At 56.0% G+C, this 17825-nt stretch overlaps 3 protein-coding genes across 13 annotated transcripts in view; 2 read left to right on the forward strand and 1 right to left on the reverse strand.

The window, feature by feature from the left end:
- The window catches only part of MINK1 (misshapen like kinase 1), a 47843-nt gene extending 42818 nt beyond the window's left edge, over positions 1-5025 (forward strand). For 5 of the 11 annotated variants that reach the window (XM_089900491.1, XM_089900495.1, XM_089900490.1 and 2 more), the window contains 14 exons: positions 110-195; positions 422-445; positions 551-714; positions 1108-1213; positions 1298-1435; positions 1627-1735; positions 2063-2230; positions 2337-2480; positions 2686-2820; positions 3009-3109; positions 3192-3341; positions 3426-3585; positions 3676-3815; positions 4178-5025. In XM_089900491.1, coding sequence (XP_089756617.1) covers positions 110-195; positions 422-445; positions 551-714; positions 1108-1213; positions 1298-1435; positions 1627-1735; positions 2063-2230; positions 2337-2480; positions 2686-2820; positions 3009-3109; positions 3192-3341; positions 3426-3585; positions 3676-3815; positions 4178-4261 — 1709 coding nt within the window. In that variant the 3' untranslated portion in view covers positions 4262-5025. The remainder of the gene's footprint in view (positions 1-109; positions 196-421; positions 446-550; positions 715-1107; positions 1214-1297; positions 1436-1626; positions 1736-2062; positions 2231-2336; positions 2481-2685; positions 2821-3008; positions 3110-3191; positions 3342-3425; positions 3586-3675; positions 3816-4177) is intronic. The other 6 variants (XM_089900489.1, XM_089900494.1, XM_022596048.3 and 3 more) reach the window with 3 other exon arrangements.
- On the reverse strand, positions 4928-10099 carry CHRNE (cholinergic receptor nicotinic epsilon subunit). Its single transcript, XM_089900143.1, has 12 exons — positions 10054-10099; positions 9650-9792; positions 9486-9530; positions 9259-9368; positions 8972-9129; positions 8575-8700; positions 7995-8195; positions 7803-7917; positions 6430-6544; positions 6165-6351; positions 5969-6075; positions 4928-5851 (listed from the first exon to the last, which is right to left on the reverse strand). Exons 1-12 carry the CDS (start codon positions 10097-10099, stop codon positions 5702-5704), a joined length of 1503 nt encoding a protein of 500 aa, XP_089756269.1. The 3' UTR covers positions 4928-5701.
- Positions 6608-8723, forward strand: C19H17orf107 (chromosome 19 C17orf107 homolog). The gene is made up of 4 exons (XM_089900554.1): positions 6608-7130; positions 7230-7468; positions 7547-8325; positions 8635-8723. The coding sequence occupies exons 1-3, from the start codon at positions 6656-6658 to the stop codon at positions 7643-7645; spliced, it is 813 nt and encodes a 270-aa protein (XP_089756680.1). The 5' UTR covers positions 6608-6655; the 3' UTR covers positions 7646-8325; positions 8635-8723.
- Positions 10100-17825: the final 7726 nt, after the last annotated feature.

Raw genomic sequence — 17825 nt, forward strand, 5'->3', positions numbered from 1 at the left:
CTTCGGCTGCTCCCGACTGGGTGGGGGTGGGGTGGGGAGCGGGCTGGGCTTGAGGCCACCCCCTGTGCAGGTGTCAGTGACCTCCCTTCCCCCACCCCGCCACCTCTAGCCTCCAAACTGGACAGCTCCCCCGTGCTCTCCCCTGGGAGCAAAGCCAAGCCCGATGACCACCGCTCGCGGCCAGGCCGGCCCGCAGTAAGTCATCGGGTGGCACCTCCGGCCCTGCCTTCTCCCAGTTTGGGGCTTTGGGGCCGACGTGGAGCCTCTTGAGCCCCAGAAGCTGGGTTCCAGGGTCAGGGCCTTCATTAATCTGTGACTGGAGGGTCTGTGGGCTAACGGGGGCGCGTTTCAGTCACTAACCTTTCTTAACCTCTCTCCTGCCTCTTCCTGGCTGCCCTTCTTCCCCCACGGCCCCTCCCAGAGCTATAAGCGAGCCATTGGTGAGGTTAGTGAGCAGGGGCCTGCCGGCGGGAGCCCCTCCTGTTACCCTGCCCTTCTCTGGCCTCCTTCGTACCACCGCCTCTCCCCTCACGCAGCTCCTCCCCTGCAGGATTTTGTGTTGCTGAAAGAGCGGACCCTAGACGAGGCCCCCCGGCCTCCCAAGAAGGCCATGGACTACTCGTCGTCCAGCGAGGAGGTGGAGAGCAGCGAGGACGACGAGGAGGAGAGCAACGGCGAACCGTCGGAGGGGAGCAGAGATACCCCTGGGGGCCGGTATGGGGCATCCTGGGGGCGGGGGAGTTGCAGCCAGCTTGAGGGAAGGTGGTTCCCTTTTCCCAGAGGAGGGTCCCCGGCTATCACTGCTGGTCAGTTCTTCCTCCCCTTCCCTAGAGAATGGGGTACAGGGCTGGGGGCTGGTGTCCCCAGCTCTCTCTCACTGTCCTGTCAGTCGGGGGGGGGGGCCTCTTCAGGTGCCTCTGTGCAGCCAGCCCTCCCCGAGTGCTGGGCAGGGGGCAAGGGCTGCTGGGTGAGGGCTGAGTGCGTCGTGTTCCAACAGACACTGAAGGCGCCAGTCCTCCGGCTCTCGTCTGCTCCCTGTGGCATTCGGGTGGCACTTGGGTGGCAGGCAGGGCCTGGAGGGCCTCCTGACCTTCCTCTCTCCCACAGCAGCGATGGAGACACAGACAGCGTCAGCACCATGGTGGTCCATGACGTGGAGGAGATAGCTGGGACCCAGACCCCCTATGGGGGTGGCACCATGGTGGTCCAGCGTGTGAGTGGGCCCCCCCCGTTCTTCCCCAGCCTGCCGTGCACCTCCTTGGCCCCAGCACTGGACCCCTTCTCTCTGTTCCTTTAGACCCCTGAAGAGGAGCGAAGCCTGCTGCATGCTGATAGCAACGGTTACACAAACCTGCCAGATGTGGTCCAGCCCAGCCACTCACCCACCGAGAGCAGCAAAGGTCAAAGCCCCCCCTTGAAGGATGGAGGCAGTGATGTAAGTCAGTGAAGGTGGCTCCACAGGGCGAGAAGAGATCACTGGCCGTGGGCAGGAGACCCAGGGGTGCTGGGGGCGCTGTGGTCAGCAGGGTGGAGCCCTGGGGAGCTGGTTGGCCAGGTTACAACAGGAGGGGGAGGGCAAGGGCTGGGGTCTGGTGTGTCTGCCTCACTGCCGCCCCCACCCCGCAGTACCAGTCTCGTGGGCTGGTAAAGGCCCCTGGCAAGAGCTCGTTCACGATGTTTGTGGACCTGGGGATCTACCAGCCTGGAGGCAGTGGGGACACCATCCCCATCACAGGTGAGACGAGCGATCTGGAGATGGCCATGGGTGGGCCTCTGATGACTGGGCTTCACAAAGCGGTCACGGCCTCCCCTGTGGCCTGAACCTGCCCTGGCACCAAGGGGCCCCCTTGACCCAAGAGAAAAAATGCCCAATGGTGGCTCAGGGACTCGCATGACAGAACGAGGCCTTTGCCAGTCCTCCTGGCCCTGTTTAAACTCCTCCAGGTGCCTTCTCCATTCTCCAGTCTTTCCCTTTCATTCTGAGTATCCTGGGGTGTGGAGTAAAGAGAGACGGGGTGAGAGGGCTGCAGCCTACTGCCCGTTCCTCTTATCCTTCTGGCAGCCCTGGTGGGTGGAGAGGGCAGTCGGCTCGATCAGCTGCAGTATGACGTGAGGAAAGGCTCTGTGGTCAACGTGAACCCCACCAACACCCGGGCCCACAGCGAAACCCCCGAGATTCGGAAGTACAAGAAGCGGTTCAATTCCGAGATCCTCTGTGCGGCCCTTTGGGGTAAGCCAGGACTGGGAAGGAAAGGAGGGGCCTGGTGTGCCCCCATGCTCCTGGTCAGGCGAGGGCCTGGCTCTGCCTCTGATCTGCCCAAGGGCTCCTATTGCAGGGGTCAACCTGCTGGTGGGCACGGAGAACGGGCTGATGTTGCTGGACCGAAGTGGGCAGGGCAAGGTGTATGGACTCATTGGGCGGCGACGCTTCCAGCAAATGGATGTGCTGGAGGGACTCAACTTGCTCATCACCATCTCAGGTGTGTGTGGAGGGCAGGGCCGGGAGGAGGGCTCAGTCTCTGGGCCCTCCGTCACCACCTTCAGTCTGGGAGGAGGGCAGCCTTGGTCCAGGAGCTAGAAGGTGGGGCCGCACTTTCTCACCCCTCGTGGTTCGCACCCAAAGGACGGCAGGGAGGCAGAAGCTGGACCTCCGATGAGAGGGGTGTGTGTGTGTCTGTCCCTCAGGGAAAAGGAACAAACTGCGGGTATATTATTTGTCCTGGCTCCGGAACAAGATCCTGCACAATGACCCAGAAGTGGAGAAGAAGCAGGGCTGGACCACTGTGGGGGACATGGAGGGCTGCGGGCACTACCGTGTTGGTGAGGAGGTCACGACACAGTGGCCAGGGCACCTTTGTTTATGAGAAGAGAAAGAAACAGGGGCCTTGGCTAAGAAAGCCTTGTAGCCAGAGATGGGGGGCACACAGTTGGGGGTACAGACAGACCTGTGGGAGGGGCTGCAGCCCAAGAAGGGAAGTTCCTGCATCCCTCTTCTTTCCTGCCCCCAGTGAAATATGAACGCATCAAATTCCTGGTCATTGCCCTGAAGAACTCTGTGGAGGTGTATGCTTGGGCCCCCAAACCCTACCACAAGTTCATGGCTTTCAAGGTAACCCCAGCCTCAGCCCCCAACACTGTTTCGAGGTCTGGCTCCTCCACCCACGTCCCCTAAGCTCTTCTGTCTTCCATAGTCCTTTGCTGACCTCCCACACCGCCCTTTGCTGGTGGACCTGACGGTAGAGGAGGGACAGAGGCTCAAGGTCATCTATGGCTCCAGCGCCGGCTTCCACGCTGTGGATGTCGACTCGGGGAACAGCTATGACATCTACATCCCTGTGCACGTAAGCTTGGCAGGGCTGCGGACAGACTGGGGCCACCAGTCTGTGCCCCAGACTTGGGGCCTCCAGCCCACCTTCTCCTCCCAGATACAGAGCCAGATCACGCCCCACGCCATCATCTTCCTCCCCAACACGGATGGCATGGAGATGCTGCTGTGCTATGAGGATGAGGGCGTCTACGTCAACACGTATGGGCGGATCATTAAGGACGTGGTGCTGCAGTGGGGAGAGATGCCCACCTCTGTGGGTGAGTGAGGTGCCCACCCTCCAAGCCTGTGTCCCCGACCGAGCTGGGCTGCAGCCCACTCACTGCCCCTCCACTCCCTTCCCCCGCCAGCCTATATCTGCTCCAACCAGATCATGGGCTGGGGTGAGAAAGCCATTGAGATCCGCTCCGTGGAGACGGGCCACCTAGACGGGGTCTTCATGCACAAACGAGCCCAGAGGCTCAAGTTCCTTTGTGAGCGGAATGACAAGGTGGGAATGACAAGGGGCCCGGGCTCCTGCACTGGGTGGGGCCCCCAGGACCTGGGCCCCTGGGCAGAGCTGGGGGAGGGGTGGTTCTGGGTCTTCCTGGAAGGAGGCCTCCAGGGAGCGCACTGTGTGGTCACAGCTTGCCCTTCCCTCGTCTTCCCTCTCTGAGAACTCTCCAGGTTCCTTCATCCGGGAGGTCGGCCTGCTGCCAACTTCCCTGAGTGTCCCCGCCTTTCGGAGGGGCTGGGGGGCACTCTGAGGGACTCCGCTCTGCAGTCTCTCTCTCCCCTGCTCCTGGTTAACTGAAACGCTCCCCCCCCCCCACCCCGGGCATCCCTGGTGACTTCTGTTCCTACTCCACCCAGGTGTTTTTTGCCTCAGTCCGCTCCGGGGGCAGCAGCCAAGTTTACTTCATGACCCTGAACCGTAACTGCATCATGAACTGGTGATGGGGCCCTGGACGGGGCTGTCCCTCGTGGACCAGCTCTCCCCCCCCCCCCACACCCAGACTTCCCGGGCCGCCCTTCTTTTCCCTCCCTGGGCTTTGCTTTTACTGGTTTGATTCACTGGAGCCTGCTGGGAACGTGACCTCTGACCCCTGATGCTTTTGTGATCACGTGACCATCCTCTTCCCCAACATGTTCTCTCCCCAAAACTGTGCCTGTCCCAACTTCTGGGGAGAGGCACAGCTTCCCCTTACCAGGAATTGAGTGGGCCTAGCCCCCCCCTTCTCCACTTAAGAGGAGAGTGCTTGGGGCTTGGACCCCATACCCCACTGCTGCTGACTCGGCAGGGCCCTGGGCCCCTTTATTTGCACGTCAGGGGAGCCGGCTCCCCCCTTGAATGTACCAGACCCTGGGGGGGGTCACTGGGCCCTAGGTTTTAGGGGGGTCACCAGCCACTCCAGGGGCAGGGACCATTTCCTCATTTTCTGAAAGCACTTTAATGATTCCCCTCCCCCCAAACCCCAGGGACTGGAGGGGGGACCCCGCCAGCCAAAACATTTGCCCCTTTCCAACCCGTCTCTTGTAGCCTCTGCCCTTCCCTGGTGGAGGGAGGGAGCAGGGAGCTCTCACCCTCCACAGCCCCTTGCTTGCATCTGTATATAGTGTGAGCAGCAAGTAGCCCCGGCCCCTCCCTGCCCCCACCACTCCTCAATGTAGTGGCCTTGGAGATCTCCGTTTGTTAATAAAGACCATTCAGCCAGCTCCCACCCTTTCAGGCCTTACGTTATTCTGTTTTCTCTCAGCAGCCCAGGTACTAGCCAGGGCCCACCAGCATTGCTGGGATGAAGGGGGCACGGTGGTGTGGAATCTGCAGTCAGTGAGCCTTGGTGGAGAGGGGGTGGATGGGCACTGCTGGGCCAAGAAAACCTAGAGGAAACAACTGAGGGAGGGTGAGGGCATCCTCAGGCTTAAACCTGTGGGGCCCTGCACAGGGGCCATTTGGTTTCCACCCACTCCAGCCTGGCCGGGCCATGAAGGCGCCTGGCTCAAGCCTCTCTATATGCAAGTCCTGCATGGGGCGGGGTCGCTCACTGTTTGGCAACAAATGGATAAAGATCTCTTAGAGGCTCACAGGGCTACAGGGTCCCAGGGAGCTGGGACCCAAGAAAAACTGGGAGGTCGGGAAGAATGAATTGAGGACGGTTCTTGCCTTCTGGAGGGTTGACATGCAAGAGCCTTCCTGAACCATCTGCCAACTCCGGCTGCTGTCTGCCCGGTGGCCAGACCTCCACACGTGAGCACATACGACTCTTGCGAGGCTGAATACAGATTTATCATTGGCAGTACGAAAGGATCGCAATAAAGCAGTGGGAGCAGCTTGTTTTTCAGGTTTCCTCCTGGAGATGGGTGGGAACGTTCGTCACCGTGGCTGCAGGCTCACAGCTACATACAGGGCGGGTAGGGCAGTTCGGGCACTTGGTTGAAGTAGGCCCCGAGGAAGATGAGGCTGGAGCCAACAAGGAAGAGCACCAGAGCGGCCCAGAAGCAGATGTTGTCGAGGACCTTCCCCATGCGCACCCAGTCGGACACCTCCTGGGGAAGGGGCGGGCAAAGCTGAGTCCCTAAAAGCAGCAGGAGCCTGGTGCACGAGTCAGGGAGAGCGGAGGCCCCCAGCAGCTCCCCACCCAGCCTCTCCGGCTCCTGCCCCACCTCGCCGGTGGCCTCCTGGTCTCGCGTGCTCTCGGCCACGAAGTTCACGGCATCCACACAGCAGCGGATCTCGGGGGCGGCGGCGCCCAGGCTCTGGCAGAGGGCAGCTGGTGGGAGCGACCCCGGGGGGTGGGGGGTGATTAGGATCCTCTCCCACTGCAGGTGCCCCCATTGGCCCGCTCGGACCACTGCTCACCAGTCCAGGTCCTGTGCCGGTGCCTCTGCCCCTCAAACATGAGCTCACTCCGCGGCTTTTTCAGTATCAGCTCCTCCGCGCGGAGCAGTAGGCCCAAGGACGACGCCCGCCTTGGGGGCGAGGCGGCCCGGGAGACCTCGGGGCGTGCGCCCGAGCCCAGGAGTTGGGGCAGCAGCTCCAGTAAGACCTGGGGTGGGGGGGTGCGGCCGGGAGGTTAGCTCGAAGCCCCGCCTCCCGCCCGGCGCCCCCTCCACCCGGTGCTTACGTGGCGCAGCCGCGGGGACATGGCGTGAGTGGTGGGCGTCCGACAAGACACGTTGAGCACGATGACACAATTCATGACAATGAGCGTGGCAACCACCATGACGAAAATGAGGTACCTGAGGAGCCCGGAGTTCGTGACGTCGCAGCCTCCCCACTTCCCCTGAGCCACAGAGGGGGCCACTAGTCCTCTAACCTCACAAACGCACCTCTCCGCAAGGGGTGGAGTTATGCCCCTTAGGTGCTGCTCCTCTGCGGGGCCAGACGCGTCCCCCCCGCCCTTCTCCCCCCTCGCACCGCCGGTGGCAACCATGAAGGGGACCCCCAGCTCCCTGGAAACCCTGCTGTGGGTCTGCCACTTCCACAGCTCCACGGAGGTGCGCCTACGCCGATACCCACCCTCCACCCCCAAGGGTGGCACCTTGAAACGCTCTAGGAAGGTTTCCAGCGTCCCCCCATTACCTCTGACCTATGACCCCACAGTCCCTGTGCTTTTCCAGGCGGCCCTCCAGCCCCCACTTCTCTCTTCCCTGGAACTTGTGGCCGCGGCCCGTGAATATCTGGAGCAGCGGTTCAGAGAGCCGAAGTCCCTGGAGCCGCGAGAGCCAGAGAAGCCGCCCGCCCCGAAGCCCACCCTGGGGCTGGTGCTAAGAGAATCCACGGCCAGCGTAGTGAACTTCGGGGCCACCTCGTTAGAGATGGGGTGCCGGGAGTGCTGAGGAGGGGCGGGGAAGGGGGATCGAGCGGCAGGAGCAGGGACCTCTGCACCCCCGCCAACTCCTGCACCCCCGCTGCAGATCTCAGCCCTGTGGGTGCAGCAGGAGGTGCGGCGACTAGACGCCGGGGATCCGGGTAGAGCTCTGGCCCGGGCAGCCCAGGCCGCGGGGCAGGGGGCTCGGCAAGCGGGGTCTGCGGCAGGCGCGAGCGCCCGGCTTCTGCTCCAGGGAGCGCGGCTATGCCTGTGTGGACGAGGTCTGCAGGGATCCGCCTCATTCCTGCAACAGCGGCGACGGCACCTGGGCCTCGGCACCCCCGGGGAACCGGTGAGTTAAAGATGAGGGGAGAGGTGGGGGCCGGGGCGGCGGGGCTGGGTGGGCACTAAGCCGGCCCGCCCCCAACAGAGATACTCCGGAGACCTCCAGGTGGCGTCCAGCAGCATTACGGAGGACGGGGGACCGGAAAAGCCACCACCATCCCAGCCCCACCCCGCATCTAAATAAAGCCCAGGCGGGGATGAGGCAGCTGAGGCTTCTCCCAGAGTCATTAGGTTTGGGCCCTCCCAACGAGCCCCTTGGCTCCACCCCATGCTCATCTGGCTCTGCCCTTCACACTGGCCACGCCCCACGCAGGCACCGCCGGGATCCACTCTGCCCCCACCTGCCCAGCAGCGGCACGCTCAGAGATGTCTCTGGGATTTTCTGGGCAATTAGGAACAAGAAGACGGTCTGGGCGAGCAGGACGTTGATGGAGACGGTGCATTTCTGGCCGCCGGCTGGAGGGAGTACCTGGTGAGAGCAGGCCCCGCCCCCCAGGAGGGAGCCCGGGTTTGGGGTCTGGGCGACTCCATACCCTGTGCCGGCAGGAAATAGGCGAGCAGTACTAGGCCCGAGATGAGCACGCAAGGCACGATGATGTTAATAACGTAGAAGAGCGGCTTCCGGCGAATGATGAGCGTGTAGATGACTTCAGTGTCCCCTGGACCATCATTAGAGCCACCGTCGTGGCGGCGGATCACCCCGGGGCAGAAGTCGATGGCCCACTCCCCGTTCTCTGCGGGACGGGAGGCGCGGTCAGCTGGCTCTCGGAGGTGGGGCGCGCTGCTCTGCTCTCCGTCCCCTCATCTGACCGCGGGGGGCCTGCAACTCCAGGCGAGGAGAGGATGCAAACCGTCTGGACAAGGGTGGGTGGGGCAGGTGGTCTGGATTGCTTGGGCTGGTCAGAAAGGGGCATTCCCAGAGAGGTTAGGGAACCACCACAAGCGAGAAAGCTGGACTAGTCCTACGATCAAGAATGATTTCAGGAAAGGGTCAAGTTAAAGCAGGGTTGCCAAGTCAATCCCAGCATCGATGGTTTGGGGCAGCCCCACTCTGCAAGTCCCCTCTCTGGACCCATCTAGAAGCGAGTTTTTTGGAGCAGGAGGGGGCCTCACCAGTATAGGCCTCAGTGTCGATATCTATGTTGCTGATGGTGTCACCCTCGTCGTCCACAGCAAAGACGAGCTCCACCTCTTCTGCATTGTACGTCTGCGAGCTGCGGAGCCGGGGCCCGGACCCCCCACCATAGAGGCTGGGACTCGGGCCTCAGCCTCAGGCCCCGCCCTAGAAGCAAGGATCTGGCAGGGGAATTAAGCTCCACCCGGCAACCCAGGCCTCGACCCCACACCTGGGTTTCTACACCTACTTCTAACCCGCTAGGGCGGCCTTACCCCATTCGAATGTCTAGCTCCACCTCCAGCACAAAGCCCCGCCCCGGATTAGAAGTCCCCCCTCACACACCTGGCCCCACCCCCTGCCCCCGTAATTCCACAAAGGTCCGGGCCGCTTCCCACCGGAAAACAAGAGAGCAGTTCTGCCAGTCGAAAGGGAAGTAGGTGACCTCCACGGCGCAGATACTTCGGTAGATGGCCGGGGGCAGCCAGCTCACGTAGCCGCCCTCCGAGACCAGCACGTTGGCTTCATAGGCCACACCGAACTGGCCGTCGATACTGTGGGCTCCGGGAAACCAAGGGTTTGCGCAGATCTGTGGCCCCCTCTCCCTCCAAGCACCCTGCCCCAACCAAGTCCAGCCCAGCCCCCCAGGCCTCAGCTTCCCTCCAGTCTGGCCCCATCCTCACTTGTTTTCCAGCACAATCTCTGGCAGCCATACGAGTTCTGAAGGGACCCGCAGGGTTTCTATGCCCCCAAAATCGCCCTTGCTGTAGTTGAGTCGGTAATCATGCCAGTCCTAAGGGTGGGGGAAGGGGAGGGGGACGGAAGGACGTGTGCCTTGGTGCCCAAGAGGAGTTTGGGAGAAAAGGGTCCCCTGGACAAGACCTCACTCTGTTCCCCAGACTCCACTCACGATTCCAATCCAGACGCTGGTGGTGAGGGTCTCCTCTTTCTCATTCTGCGGATGGGAGATTAGGATGATGGAAGCCAGCTTTAGAATAGAGCTCAGCGGTTGGGACCAGAAGTGGGACTTTAGGCTCAGAGATGGCGCTTGGGGTGACGGTGGGGGTATCTTACCAGTGAGATGAGGTTGGTCAGGGTGACTTTGAGGGTGATGGTGACAGTGTCCTCAGGCTTCTGCACTGGTCGGCGTCCTGGGTCATAGTTGTCAAAGAGGTGGTGGTAAAGACGCAGCTCCTCGTTCTTCCCTTCACCTCTGCCTGGGGGTGGGGCCAAGCAGTGGGGTCACTGGAAACAGAGAGGCTAAGGAGCCTCTCCTCTCTGCCTCTGGATATGCATGGCTCTGCTTCTCTGTCTCTGTCTGAGGCTGTGTATTTTTCCGTGACTGTCTCCCAAACCAGTGATGTGCCTGGGGACCAAATATCGTGTCTCCGTCTACATCTCAGTCTGTCTTTGTCCTGTCCCTTTATGTCAGTATCCTGTGTGTGTGTCCGACCACTCCCCCCGACCCTGGTCCATACCGAGCAGCTGCAATAGGAGCAGGGCGCTGAGCAGAGTCCCTGCCATCCCACGGTCTGGTCCCCGGGGTTATTCTGAGTTTGGCAAGCTCCGACGGGGGCAGGCCAGGGTGCTGTGAGTGCGGGGGAGGGGGCTGTTAGTGGAGGAGGGTGTTAGTTCCGGGCTGGGTTAGGGACTGACACCTAATCCTCTTACTACCCCTACGGCGGCAGCCAGGGACATCCTGGCTTCTTCCAGAGGCAGCTGCCCCATCCTGAGTTCCCTGCCCTCACCCCATCCCAGCAGCCTTTGCCTGGGCTTCGGCCAGCTCCCCAGCCACAGACCCAATCCCCTCATGACTGAAACAGGCCTGATGCAGGTGGACAGGTCTTTTAAGAAACACCTGGAACCACAAGCCTGGCAGTGGGGGTGGAGGGCCCTGCTTTCCAGTAATGCACTGGTGTCCTTTGAGTCAGCTGCCCTGTGCAGGTGACATCGCTTGCCGCCCATACTCACCACCACCCACAGCCCAGCCAAGGTCATGCTAATGCAGTTTCTGCCGGCAGAGTTTGGCAAAAGCAGAGCGTCCATAAAATCTGGTAATGAGACAGGTGGTCACAGGGGGTTAGTCTGCAGTAACAAACTCCACCTGGCAAAGGAGAGGGTGCCACAGTACAGGGCCCACCTTCTCCTGCAACCCATCCCCATGTCTGCCCACTCTCAGCTGGGCGGGGGGGCGGAGCACTCACCAGAGACACCAGTTTCTCATCTCTCTGCTGCCACTTTGTGGTCACATATGAAAGTACTGTCTTCCCCACCCCAAACACACACACACCCCTTTCAGTCTTTCCTAAGTCTCCTTGGACCACCCTAGTCAGTCACTGGAAATGCTTATTTAAAATTCAGTTTCCTAGGCTCCATCCCCAAAGAATCCCAATTTAGGAAGATGGCAGAGATGGGGTGCCAGGAATCTGCTTTATTTAAGAAACTCCCCATGTCTCCTTACGGGGTAGGAAGCACTTTTTCTGCCTTACACACTGCTTCCTCACACCGATCCAGCAAAGCAGTTACCATCGTCCAGAATGTATGAAAGAGGACTCCAGGTCAGGTCCAAGGTCACGTTACTGAGTCCAAGCGCCTCTTGCTCATCTCATGACAGGCCGATAAATCAAGTGACAAATTGTTGGGGCAAGGAATAGCAACTTTATTTGGAAAGCCAGTAGACCAAGAAGATGGTGGACTAGTGTCTCAATGAACTATCTTCCCTGAGTCAGAATTCAGGCTTCTTTTATGCTAAAAGGTGAGGAGGTAGTCCCGGTTCCTGCCAGGCTCTGGAGGGGATATGTTAATTTCCCCCTTCCTGGACTTCCCTGGTGGCGCAGTGGTTGGGAGTACACCTGCCAATGCAGGGCACACGGGTTCAAGCTCTGGTCGGGGAAGATCCAACATGCCACGGAGCAGCTAAGCCCGTGCGTCACAACTGCTGAAGCCCGCGCACCTGGAGCCCGTGCTCCGCAACAAGAGAAGCCACCGCAGTGAGAGGCCCGTGCACCGCAACGAAGAGTAGCCCCCACTCGCTGCAACTGGGGAAAGCCTGTGTGCAGCAACGAAGACCCAACACACAGCCAAGAAAACAAAAAATTTCTTCCTTCCTGCAGCCACTTATAGGTGGACCCTGTCAGGATGTTTCCCGTGAGCTAAACAAAGGTATTTTAGCTTAATGCTCATTACCTGGGAGGCAGGGTTCCCAGAGATGGGCCATTATGTATGATTTAAACAAAGGTATTTTAGCTTAATGCTCATTACCTGGGAGGCAGGGTTCCCAGAGATGGGCCATTATGTATGATTTAAACAAAGGTATTTTAGCTTAATGCTCATTACCTGGGAGGCAGGGTTCCCAGAGATGGGCCATTATGTATGATTTAAACAAAGGTATTTTAGCTTAATGCTCATTACCTGGGAGGCAGGGTTCCCAGAGATGGGCCATTATGTATGATTTAAGCTTATAGGCAACATTCCTTTAGTAATTAATGTAATAGAACACAAAGGTTCTTCCCTATTACAATTCCCCACTGTCAATGATCCATTCCACAATCCTGTGGGGAAAAAGGACAAAGACCGCTCTACCTGCTGAACACGGGTGACAAAGAGGTGATTATGGGATGGAACTGATCAGCCTTGGACAGGGACTCCTTAAAATCTTTAGTCAGTTGTACAATCCCCTTTCCTTTTTTATCTACAACTGTTTGAACCTGATGAAACCCCTTAGCCCTTTGTTGTCTAATTTGCAATTTAATTTGGGGTATGGTTCCAGTTCCCAATACTTATCTATTAATTAACTTGGTGCCAGAATTACACTAAATTCCTGTGCTATTTATTTGGACAAAATTAAACAAATAGGTTGACCCTTCTTCAGCTACAATGAAATTTTTTTAAGTATTAAGATTATAAAGAGCAACCTTAAGTCATCTAAGGGTTCACAAACCCATTACTCTCTAGGTGTCTCAGAAATTGGGTCATGGGCTTCCTTGGTGGCGCAGTGGTTGAGAATCTGCCTGTACCGCAAAAAAAAAAAAAAAAAAAAGGGGGGAATGGGGCTTCCCTGGTAGTGCAGTGGTTAAGAATCCGCCTGCCAATGCAGGGTACACGGGTTCGAGCCCTGGTCCGGGAAGATCCCACATGCTGCAGAGCAACTAAGCCCGAGCACCACAACTACTGAAGCCCGTGCTTCACAACAAGAGAAGCCACCACAATGACAAGCCTGCGCACCACAACGAAGAGTTGCCCCCGCTCTCTGCAACTAGAGAAAGCCTGCACACAGCAACGAAGACCCAACGCAGCCAAAAATAAATAAATAAATTTATATATTAAAAAAATCCTGTGTTAGTTCCTGGGGCACAGGGACCTGGTGTGGTATCACGATCTAAGATGCGACCCAATTGGGGCCAGGAGGCACTCCTGGGGCAGGGCAATTTCCCTTATGCGGTTATCCCATAGGTGCCTGAATGCAAACGGCCAGCAGACTGGGCTTCTACAGATGCAGAGTCCTTTCTCCCCCTCAGACTTGTTCATAGGGAGGATCCTCTGTATGAAAGGAGAATGGTCATTAATCAGGCCAGGGAAGCAACTCCACCTAACAGACCCACATGGTACACCTGAAGCCCACTGGACCCTGATGAGAGAGGAATGCCCTTATCAGAGCACTACCATGAGTGCATCTTGGCAAGGCTTTGAAAAGGGGAATCCAAGCAAGATTTTGAACGAAATTCAGCAAAAACCAAATGAAGATTTATCAGGCCTACAGATGTTACACTGATGCAGATCCTGAGGCCCCTGAAAATACTGGAATGGTAAATTTGATCTTCATTGGGCAAAGCGCCCCAGATGTAACAAAATTACGAAAGTTAGATGGTAAATTTGGAACGAACCCTTCTCCGTTGGTAGATCTTGCTTTTAAAGGGTTCAACAACAGAGAACAACAACAGAAGAAAGAAGATGCAAAAGACAATGCCATTTTTCTGTCAGTGGCACTCGCCAGAAGGTGAGTGACCCAAAGAGAGGTCAGCCACCATTGGGAAAGGGACAAATGCACTTATTGTAAGGAGGAAAGGTACTGGAAAAAAAGGTTGCCATAGGCTAAATAGGAAGGAAACCAATAAAAGTCAGGAGCCTCTCAGATGGTAGAAAGAGAGGAACACCCTGATAAACAAAGAGGCCCGGGGGGGGCGCTCCCTTGGACTTGAGGTGCCCAATTCCAATTTCCCCACAGGAGCCCCAGGTAAAATTGACAGTGGGGAATGAGCTGATTAACTTTCTGTTACAGGTGCAACATACTCTGGTAAACACCAAGGTGGCACAGAAAACATCTCAATCCATCCCAGTCACAGGAGTCCTTGGAGGGGCACACAATTGCTCATTCTTACAAACTTTAGAATGCCAACTAGGGAACCTTACCCTGAAATAGTTTCTTATAGATGCCAGAGTATCCAGTCCATCTTTTGGGGCAAGATCTCCTGTGTAGAAAAGGACAAAGAAGGGCCAAAGAGTGGGGTTTCAGACCTCCCCATATGGGGACTCAGCACAGAGGAACCTGGCAAGTAGACTTCACTCAAATCCTCGAGCTGCAGGAAATTTCAGATAACCTGCTAGTATGAGTGGACACTTTGTCACGATGGGTGGAAGCATAGCCCACCTGGACAGAAAAAGCCTCAGGAGTGTTTAAAGCCCTCCTTAAGGAAATAATCCCCCAAACTTGGATTAAGGCGTTGCAAATTGATTGGAAAATATATTTATCCTGGAGACCACAACTGATAGGAAAAACCAAGGAAATGAACGATACATTAAAAAGGAGCATTGCTGAAATATGTCGAGAGACTAATTTAACTCGGGATAAGGGCTTGCCAGTTGCCCTGCAACTCTGGGATCAGAGTGGCTCCCAGAAGCAGGCTTAAATTAAGCCCCTTTGAAATGCTGTACAGTAAGCCATTCAAGGTGTCTTCCCAGACAGGAGTATCTGCAAATGCTCTAAAAGACCCAGCAATTGCCAATTATATTAAAACTTTGGGCACTATACTAACCTCTGTTCATGAGTTTGCCTCCAGCAGGTCTGCCTACCCAACTAACGTAGGCTTACATCCATTCTGACCTGGGACCGAATCTTCCTTAAAACCTGGAGAGAACCAGGGCCTGAACTTCAGCTGACTGCAAGGTGAATAGGACCACACATAGTATTACTTACCACACACTTGTCTGTAAAGTTAGCTGGGGTAAAGCCATGGATTCATCATCACACTCGGGTTAAAGCAGCACTACTGTCATCAAAAAATGACCCAATTTCTTTTTTTAATTTTTATTTAAAGGAACTCCTTTATTTATTTATTTTTGACTGTGTTGGGTCTTCGTTGCTGTGCGTGGGCTTCCTCTAGTTGTGGCGAGCGGGGGCCACTCTTCATCGCGGTGCGCGGGCCTCTCACTATCGCAGCCTCTCGTTGCGGAGCACAGGCTCCACACGCGCAGGCTCAGCCGCCATGACTTACGGGCCCAGCCGCTCCGCGGCACGTGGGATCTTCCCGGACCGGGGCATGAACCCGTGTCCCCTCCATCGGCAGGCAGACTCTCAACCACTGCGCCACCAGGGAAGCCCCCCATTTTTTAAAGACATAAATACAAGACAAAACAAACAGCGCAGGGACTTCCCTGGTGGTCCAGTGGTTAAGACTCTGCGCTCCCAGTACAGGGGGCCCCGGTTCAATCCCTGGTCGGGGAACCTGCATGGGGCAACTAAGATCCAGTGCAGCCAAAAACAACAACAACAACAGAAACCCCAAAAAACAAAAACACCCAGCACACACAAACCAGCACATCCAAAGAAACGAACCAGTTCACAAATCGGGTAAAAGTCCACCAACTATTTCCTCTTATCCTCTTTCCTACATGGTACCCCACTCAAATACAAAACAAATTAGCTTATTCTAGAGAAAAAAATCCCCAAACAGAGAGGAAATAAAGTTTCCAGCTTTACACACTGGAGTGACTTACCCTACAGTATGGAGCCCATCGGCTCCCAGATGTTGATTCCTTTGTTCCGACTGCCAAGAGCTGGGACAGCCAGTGCAGCTTCAGGGAACTTTAAAAGGAACATCCTCAGGACAAGCGGTCCCAGCAGCTGCTAGGGCCTTACCCCAAAATTCCCCAAGCAGAGCTGGCTGGCCACGGGCAGCAAGAGCCCTGGCTGGCTTATACTGCTTGCCATACGACAGGCCAACAGACCGAGTAACAAGTTGCTGGGGCAGGGAATCGTGACTTTATTCAGAAAGCCGGCAGACTGAGAAGATGGTGGACCAGCGTCCCACTGAACCATCTTCCCCAAGTCAGAATTCAGGCTTCTTTTATACTAAGAGGAGGGGGTAAAGTCCTGGTTCTGGCCAGACTCCAGAAGGGATCTATTCCTTGTGGCAGCTATTCACAGGTGGGCCTGGTCAGGAAGTTTCCTTGTTAGCTAAACGAAGGTATTTTAGCTTAATGCTCATTACCTGGGAGGCAGGGTTCCCAGAGATGGACCATTATGTATGATTTAAACAAAGGTATTTTAGCTTCATGCTCATTACCTGGGAGGCAGGGTTCCCAGAGATGGGCCATTATGTATAATTTAAGCTTATAGGCAACATTCCTTTAGTGACTAACTTGTAAGAGAATACAAAGTTTCTTCTCCCTCTTACAGTCACACAAGTAGATTGGCAACAATGCATGAGACTTACTAATAAGCACCTACTGTATAGCGCAGGGAACTCTACTCAGTACTCTGTAATGACCTATATGGGAAAAGAATCTTAAAAAGAGTGGACATATGTATATGTATAACTGATTCACTTTGCCGTACACCTGAAACTAACAACATTGTAACTCAACTAGACTCTGATAAAAATTTTTAAAAAAAGAAAGCATAGAGATTATACCTGATATTTACACTGAAAAAACAAAAACGAGAAACAAAAACAAAAACAATGCATGAGAATTATAATCAGCTTTTTCTTCTTTCTTTCTTTCTTTTTTTCTTTTTCTGGCCGTGCCTCGCGGCTTGTGAGATCTCAGTTCGCCAACGGCAGTGAAAGCCTGGAATCCTAACCGCTAGACCACCGGAGAGCTCCCTGTAATCAGCTTTACTGATCGTGGATACCTGTGTTGTTTCACAGGTCGCAAAACACTTTCAGGTCCACCATTTTGGGATCTCCTTCTTCTACTTCTGAGCTCCTTCATAACCACCCCCCTGTTACAAGCAAGAACACTGAATGTCCACACAGCTTGTCCATTTCGCCGCATGTCCTTGAAGCCTCGGCTCCCACTGTTAACTGCCTTTTCATTACTTGTTTTCCACTTCAGACGCCCAGAAAGAATCTCCTTGGCCCAGCTCACCTCGCACACGGCTGATACGGGTACTGACTCTGAACTCTGTGCTGCTAGCTTATTCCACAGCCTCTCGGGGAGGGCTGGGCCAAGGCGTGTTGTGATAAGTACAGAGATTTATTTAAACATTAATAGGCACCTACAACGTTCCCTGCACAGGGCCAGATGCTCTGATTAAACAGATGAATAAGCCATGGCCCCAAGGAGGAGGGAGAGACCTCACAGGGTGAAAAGCAGAAACCATGGAGGCTGTAGGTAGGGTCCCGTGTCACTTAGCTTCTTTGCATTGCAAGAGTCAGATCCACCAGCTAGGTTTCCTGTAGGTTTCCACATGGGCTGGGACAACATGGACCAATGTCAGAGGCCAAGGCAGCCCTGGGGACCCGCCAGTCCTGCCTCTGCTCTGTCTGCTCTGGGCTCCTCTCACACCTGCCTTTTCTCTCTACTTTGTATATCCTCTTTCTACTGTGTGGTCTCCACTTTCTCGTGGCTTCTGCATCATTTCATCTAAGGTCTTGGCCACAAATTGACCTTGGCTTTTCTCTTCAGGTGCAGCCAATTCTGCCTTTGCTGCCCAACGCCACGAGGCTTCGGGTGCAGGCATGGAAGGGTGCTGGGGTGGGCCTAAGACACCCCGTTTACCGAGGGTGGTGTATGTGGCCACTCGACCAGTGCCTTCCATCCCTTACCAACCCAGCCCGCCTCCTACACGTTTAGCTCCCAAAACACCCTGTCATGATTCCATTCTCACTGCCACAACCGAAGATGCACTATATATCCTTCCCGGCAGGAATGATACGTGATATCTTGCTGCCAAAAGTGATGGTGGCAGGGGCCCTTCAGAAAAGCTCTCAACCTCCGAGTCCAGTGTCCTCAGATTTACATACAGTCT

The sequence above is a fragment of the Delphinapterus leucas genome, chromosome 19, assembly GCF_059928025.1.
Source record: "Delphinapterus leucas isolate spDelLeu-1000000601 "Yukka" chromosome 19, BTC_Dleu_Yukka2, whole genome shotgun sequence".
In the NCBI taxonomy this organism is placed as follows: domain Eukaryota; kingdom Metazoa; phylum Chordata; class Mammalia; order Artiodactyla; family Monodontidae; genus Delphinapterus; species Delphinapterus leucas.